This window comes from Hevea brasiliensis, unplaced genomic scaffold, assembly GCF_030052815.1.
Source record: "Hevea brasiliensis isolate MT/VB/25A 57/8 unplaced genomic scaffold, ASM3005281v1 Scaf5, whole genome shotgun sequence".
In the NCBI taxonomy this organism is placed as follows: Eukaryota; Viridiplantae; Streptophyta; class Magnoliopsida; order Malpighiales; family Euphorbiaceae; genus Hevea; species Hevea brasiliensis.
The window spans coordinates 2164641-2172568 of NW_026615028.1; the positions used below are offsets into that span (position 1 = coordinate 2164641).

A 7928-nucleotide genomic window follows, 5' to 3' on the forward strand; every position below is an offset into this window, starting at 1 on the left:
TATATGTTATTACTGACGTGGCATAACTTTAATAATTAAAAAAATTAAAATTTTTCAGACTTTTATCAATTACAATCAGTTATATAAATTTATTTCATTTATAGTCAATTAATTAATTTTAATCTAACTGAATCAAAAATTAATATTTTATTACCTAATAAAATTATAAAAATAAATATTTATATTATTTGATATAATAAAAAAATAATTTTCTCCTTGTCTCTCCTCATATTTTTGTCACATCAACTGTGTCATCAGCAACAATATATTAAAAAAAATATTTTTGGCTGAATTATAATAAAATATTAAATTTTTAAATTAAGTTAAAATTGACAAAAATTTAACTATAATTATAAAAACATATAAAATTTTAAATTTTTTATAATATTTGGCTCTCTCTATATATATATATATTCCTTAATCATAGCAAGAGAAGTACGAAGAATCTGGCGCCTCTTGCAAGGCATAATCATCACGTAAAAGATAAGATAAAATTTTAAGCATAAGTATGTCCTTAATTTCTAGTAAAATCAAGCAAGTGGCCCATCCACTCCAATTATACTTTGAACATTAACTACCCTACAACTAATTCCTCATTCAATGTATGCTCAAAGAAGTGGAGACAGTATTCACTCGCTAGCCCCACCAAACGCTCAGTGAATTGCATTGAACTTTTCTCTAACCAAATATCTAAAACAAAGTGCATGATGACAATTCAAGGGAGCCATATTGCAGAGCTAATCACGTCTTTTATGGGTCTGAGAGTGAGAGTTGAATGACTGAAGAGAGAAATACATGCAAAAATAGAGCACCATTCAAACTATATGATAAATAGATATATTAATTTCATAGGAACTGCATCATATGCTTACAATAGCTCACACATGAGATAGATATACAATTACAGATCATACACATCAACAATATATATAGCAGAAATCGTAGTAGTAAAGTCTCGGCCACACATCTATATTTTATGTTCAAGGAACACAACAGCATACAACATTCCTGATTCATACTCCAGCAAATTCAACATGGCTGTTATAAATTGCAATACCAGCATATATATTCCTGCATTTGTTGCCCATAAAGGAAAGAAAGTTATTGGCAAAATTAAGGTAGGCCTATGGAAGCTCCAGCTCTCATGTCATTGAATTTGAAAAAAAAATAATAATAAATAAAAACGCTGACAATCACTGTGTGAATTTCACTAACAGTTAATTGTCGGACTCTCTTAAATTACATGCATCTGCAACTTTGTTATTATATTGACTCAGGAAGGAAAGCACCAAGATAATTTATGCAAATATCGCGAAAGTGGCAATTTTTCAGAAAAACAAAACTCTAGATATTGAAAACTTCTTCAGTGTCTCAGTTCAGAAACTTACAGAGTGGAGTGATCCTCCATTTCTGGTGATCTCCTTTGTTCCAATAGGCGAGGACAACTTTCGTACCATTACTGACACCACCAGATTTCTTATCACCACGGAGAGCTTCCACATTCAGGCGAATGTTGTTAAGCATCCTCACAATTCTGTAACCATCACCTAAATCCTTGCTCTCAGTCCACAGAATAGACGCTTCAAGATCATCTGGATCATAAGGTGTTAGCAGCACCTGCAGAGACACATTTTGTGGGATAGGTTTAACTGTGTCAACACGATAGCAAATAGTCCAGGAATTGACAAGGGAAAGCATACCATGAGGGTAATTATCTACAGGTCAGTTATAAACTTAATCTAGAACAATAATGAAGCTTGTAATATGAAAGCAGCAAAAAGATAGGATCAACATTATTTTGCAAAGGAAAATTCTAAGAAAAGATGATGATGTGGTAAAATAATTTTAAAGGTTGAGTCGATCTTCATGTTACATATCGTTGCATTTGTGTCTCAAAATCCTATTTGGGTTTGAAAAGAGACTTTTTCCTAATTTGAGCGAAAAAAATATTCTTAAATAAGATGAATGAATATTTCCTTTATAGAGTAGAATTTTTATTTTAGGGTTATTCTTAAATTAAGTGTGACTCTTAATCAGTTTAGGATTGAAATGATTAACACTATAAAAAATGATGAAAAGGTCATTGGGCTTTGCCTATGATAGTGACTTTTAACTAATAGAATGAGTTTGTCACTCATTGTAGAGAAGAGTTTTGCCAATTATTAAGGATTTGGCTCTGTCAATTGATGAAAGGCTTGTCGTCCCACATTGGTTTGGGATAAGGTATTTGTGTTATATATAAGACTTGGCAAACTCCTCCCCTTGAACTAGCTTTTAGGGTGGAATTAGGCTCGATCCATTTTCTCTACAGGTTTTTGCCTATTGCAGTCCCATGGAGGAAAAGAGATTTCGACCTAAGATGAAAAAAGGACATAGAATTCAAGATCATAGAGGGAAAGAGAAGGTGAAAAAATGACATAGAATTCAAAATGAAGGAATTCTAGTCCATTGTAATAATTAAAGTGGTAAATATATTGAGTTATATCTTGGGTGTAATTAAGTTGATGGGTAGTATAGTTTTAGCTTATAATTAATGATCATATTTATTGATAGTGGAGATAGTATACCCGTATATGTAAACCTATTTTGAAAGGGTGAACTACAAAAATATTGGTATTTTATGTGTTTACTTTATTTTTTTATAATTTATATGCTTATACAGTACACAACACATGTAAACATCAATAATTAGCAATATAATAAATAAAGAAATCTCATCAACTCCCTAGTGTACCAAGATAATGATATAACTTGCCTAATAACGAGTCACATGATCAAAAGACTTGATCAAAGAGTCAAATAATCAAAATGCTCAATCAAAGAGTCAATACAATGGTCAAGGAACTGAGAAGTCAAGATAGACTAAGTTCGAGCAGTAAGATGGCTTAGATTTGACATTCAAGATCCTGAGCATCTGATGGCTCGAATGCTTGGCCAAAAGAACCAATTGAGCATTAGCTAAGGTTGGCTCAACATGAAGGATAGATTTGTGGACAACATGCATCTGGTAATGGTCACACCTGTTGAGAATTTTGGGATCATAACCAAACATTTTGAAATTCCAAGAACTACCTTAGTGCTCAAGTTTTCAATCTATAAATCTCAAAATAGTTGCACAAGTTAGGTACATTAACTCTGCTAAATTTATTAATGAACGTTACATGCATGGCTCCCAAAACTCTCCTAATCATTTACTAACTTGTGCGTCGGAGTGGTTGGCCAATAAACTACCAACCTCACCTTATTTTCCTGTGTTTCAGGCACACATCACCATCAGACTATGTTGGGATTATAAATCCCACATCGGAAAAGTATAAAACATGAAAGGATAAATATAAGTGGTTAGATTAAAATATTAACTTAGCTAGCCATTTTGATATATAAAACAATCTAATTACTTATATAAACCTAAATTAAAATAAATTAAATTGTAATTTAACTATCACTCTCTCCAAATTTAATATAGTATCAGAGTTAGGATTGACTTGTGGGTTTTAGCCGTCCATAAAGCTATATAAATGGGCTCATATTGGTTTAATACTAACTAATTATCAAGTGAAAACCATGTAGTTGCAATTGAGGGGGAAGTGTTGGGATTATAAATCTCACATCGAGAAAGTATAAAATACAAAAAGATAAATATAAGTGGATAGATTACAACATTGACTTGCCTAGTCATTTTGATCATTTTGATGTGTAAAGCAATCTAATTATTTATATAAATCTGAATTAAAATAAATTAAATTATAATTTGACCGGTACTCTCTCTAAATTTAACACTCTAAATTTAACAGACTAGTCAAAGGAGACTCACAACCGCATGACCAATGCTTACACATTTAAACTATAGTACTGAACCAAAACCATTAACTCTGTTTCTTGTCCTCTAATAAAGTGTCATACTTCCCTAATAATCAGCTGGCGAGGGATAGGCTTGATACGAGGGAAAAAATAATGCACATTTTTAAAAATATATATTAAAATTCCACACAAAAGGGGTATAATATCTTACTGGGTGAGTGGGCCCAAAGGAATGCTTCAAAGCCTTTCCACTGGCTTTATTAACCAAAGCAAAGGAGGGAAAGCCTTCCTCATCCTTTACCATTGTGCTGAATTTCTCGTCTTTGTACCAGTGCTGCAAAAAAATCCAGCACCAAATCAACTACAAATACAAGTAAGAAACAACAAATTCAAACAATAAGAGCACAACAGGCAGATCAAATCAATTAATCAGAAACAGTTAGTAAAAAAAAAAAAAGATCATATAATTATAAACCAACATAATGGCCAAAGCCCAAAAGGGAAAATAAAACCAACAACTGAAGCTAACAAAAAGATAAAAGAAAGGTCATATTGAGGCCACTATTGAAAGAAAGATTGCAAACTTCATACTTGGAACTCATCAGATGGATCTGGAGGTGCTAGAACCACTTTCCCATCTCTGATCGTGAGAAAAAAATTAGGATCAGCCTTGCAATAAACCTTATAGGAAGGTTTCTTAGATAGGTATGATCCAGATGGCAAATGGGGCTTACGACAATGAGAGGACTCACTCTCAGTTTTTTCATGAGAGGAGCCCGATTCTTCCATGGTGGTTCACTGGTAGTATGGAATAGTGGAAGTGGAGATCGCTGGCACTTGGGTGTGCTGTGAACTGTGTTCAGAGAGGTTGAACCTTCGTTTCTTCTGTTTCGGACCAGATAAAAGGATGTCCTTTTATATATATGTTCTTAAGATCTAAATATAGAATTTTTCTTATTTAACTGAACTTTCCCTCCCATGGTAGTATGTCCTTCGTAACGTTGTCTTCCTTATTTTCAATGCGTAATATAATTTCTTAAATGTTTTTTCCACTAAAAATTATTCAATTTTTTTAACACATTAAAATTATTTTAAACTGATTTATTCATTTTCTCAAATAGCATACTGGTGTGAAACTCTAATAAAAATATTTTAACTTTTTAATAAAAAAATTTTTTAAATTAGTCTTAAAAATATGCCAAAGGTTATAAGTTAGTCTTTTTTTTAAAAAAAAATGAGAAATAATTAGTCTATAATATCTGATTTTGTCTATACAACTAGTTTGTTCTACAACGTTGTCATAGTGCTACAAATATTATATTTAATTATTTAAATTAAATAATAATTTTAATATCATTTTAATTAATTATATAAATAAAAATATTTATCAATTTAAAAATTATTATTTTTTATTAGATTATATTTTTATTAAAGTTATGTGTTATATTATTAACATATAATATTAATTTAATTATAAACTTAAATATAATATAATAAAAAAATATAATAATAAGTTTTAAAAATATAAATGGATGAAGATGTTTAAAAATTAAAATAAATTGATAATAAATATAAATTAATTTATTGAATTAAATTCATTAAAATTCTGTTATTTTAATTTTTTAAAAAATAAAATAAGCTTGATTTGCATGTATTTTATTTTTTTATAATTTAAATAATATTAACTTGTATAATAAACTTGCATAATAAAATTAATGTAAAAAAAATATTTATAAAATTAAAAAATATAACAATTTGTAAAATGTAATACGTAGTTTAGTATATTATTATTATATAATTTCTAATTTGTTATCTTGAAATTTTATATTATCATGTTGTGTAATATAAATAATTTAAAAACTTTTTAATATATTAATTATTTATATATATGTACTTTTTAAAATTAGAGATTATATTATATATGTTATAAATACATTATAGATTTAAATATAAATATAAATTTAATTATGCATTTTTAATGATTTCATAATAATTATATAACTAATGCTGTCAAGTGGTCAAATTGTTTTTTTCTCCTTTTTTTTATTTTTCTCTATTTTTATTATTTTAAAAATTTAAAACATCATAATTTAAAATTAATTTTGAGAGTAGCATAACTTCTCAAATAAATAAATGTAAAAATATAATTAGTCTTTCTTATAAACTCATGGTCAAAATTAACAACCTAACTAAGATTAATTAATAAATTAAAAAGTAAAAAATATGTTTATGCACATAAGAATAACAAATTATAATTGATCTATATTTAAATTAAGTAGACCCAAGGAAATTAAAATCTCTTTCAATCACATCTAAAATGTATTTTTTTTTATATGAAAATGGTATTAATCATCCCAAATATTATTGGATACACCAATACTATACATGAAAAAATAGGAGAGTCAATTTATCTTACCCTAGCAATAAATATCATTAAAATTGTAAGGATATTGGTTTCATTTAGCGATAGCAACAAGTTGAGTATTTGTGGATATCTAATCCAACTGAACTCTGATAGGATGAGTTTGAATATATAATTGAGTTTGAGATGGGTTTGATTTGAGAAATAATACCTATGTCAGTTTGGGTTGGGTTCAAGTTTTGCATATTGGGTATCTGGTACCCGAACCCTTTTATATATATAATTAATTAATTATAAAAAATATATTTTTTATAATAATATTTATAAAATTTATATATTATATTTTTAATAAATAGAATTTAAATATAATGTAGATTTATCAAAACTTTAAAATATAAATTATTAACAAAAAAATTATATAGATTATTAATTAAAAATATATAAAATTAATTAAACTGGTTTGAATATTTTTCAGGCAATAATAATAGGATTTTGGATGGGTTTAAGTAGTTGAAGATAAATTAATTAGATTTGGGATGGATTCAAATAATGATAATATTAATCGTATTTGAATTTAAGTAAAATGCCTTTTATAGGTACCCTACTTGCACCCCTAGTTTCATTTGATATTGACAATAATAACAAAATCATATAATGATTACATATATGTACAACCCTTATGAAAATAATACTTGTGACATATAAAAATTTAAAAAATTAAAAAAATTATAAACAAATTTTGCCCGTTGGAGAAAAAAAGATACACAAAAAAATATAATAAAAAAATATTATATGTCAAAATTTAAGCTTGGATCGTATTGCACAAAAATAGAATGTTTAAATTTGAAAAAAAAACTACAAATTTATAATAAATAAAATACTGCCATCAAATAGCATTAGAATTTCATAACTAATGATATAAATAAAAAATTTTATTTAATTAATTTGTTAATTAATTTTAATAATAATTTTTATAATTATGTTAATTAAATAATTTGTTTAATTGTAATTTTATAATTCAATATTATAAATATTTAGAATAATAAAAAATAATAAAAGTGAAATTCGGTATATAATGTTTTTTTTTATTATAATAATTTAATTAGTTTTTAATGAATTAATAATACTTATATAATTAAGAATATAGAATTATAATAAGATTTTTTGTGTGAGAGGAACTACTGTTAAAGTAATGTTAAAATTTTAATTTATATTAATTATAATAATATTAAAAATTAAAATTATTTATAAAATTCGCGATGGATAAATCCTTGCTAAAATTATTAATAATGAATTTATATAGATTAATTTTTTATTATTAAAAGTATTAGCGATAAATAGATCATTATAAAAATTATTAGTGATAAATTTATATAAATAAATTTTTTATTGTTGAAAGTATTATACATTGCTAAAGGTAACAAGTCACAAGTGAATTTGAATCAGCGATGGTGTTTCATAATTAATGTATATTATTAGCTACCAATACATACATCTGTCGCTATAAATACGTTTTTATTGGTATCATTATAAGTAATATAAATTATAAATAGTAATTTTTGGCAAAGTCAATATCTTCCTTTCTATATTTATATATAGTATAGATAATCCTCTATTTAAATTTATCATTAATGCTCTTAATTTTTTTTTTCAATTTGAATCAATTATATCCTTCACAACATATCAATTGGGATGAATAAGAAATACAAAAAGATTTAATTACAAAAAACCCCTGAACTTCATCTTAATATAGATTTCATTCCCT

General features: G+C 26.5%; 1 protein-coding gene across 1 annotated transcript; it reads right to left on the reverse strand.

Moving 5' to 3' along the window:
• Positions 1–814: 814 nt before the first annotated feature.
• LOC110648777 (ricin B-like lectin EULS3) lies at positions 815–4818 on the reverse strand. The gene is made up of 4 exons (XM_021803118.2): positions 4393–4818; positions 4013–4135; positions 1389–1617; positions 815–1071 (listed from the first exon to the last, which is right to left on the reverse strand). Coding segments are annotated over exons 1-4 (552 nt in total). The 5' UTR covers positions 4591–4818; the 3' UTR covers positions 815–1069.
• Between the last annotated feature and the right edge of the window lie 3110 nt (positions 4819–7928).

What these genes read in the sequence shown, in the direction of transcription:
- LOC110648777 (XM_021803118.2), bottom strand. Translation starts at nt 4,590, where the DNA reads ATGGAAGAATCGGGCTCCTCTCATGAAAAAACTGAGAGTGAGTCCTCT. An exon ending in ATCCATCTGATGAGTTCCAA is followed by an intron (nt 4,136 to 4,392) that starts GTATGAAGTTTG and finishes ATTTTTTTGCAG; the next exon opens with CACTGGTACAAAGACGAGAA. An exon ending in CCTTTGGGCCCACTCACCCA is followed by an intron (nt 1,618 to 4,012) that starts GTAAGATATTAT and finishes GTGTCTCTGCAG; the next exon opens with GTGCTGCTAACACCTTATGA.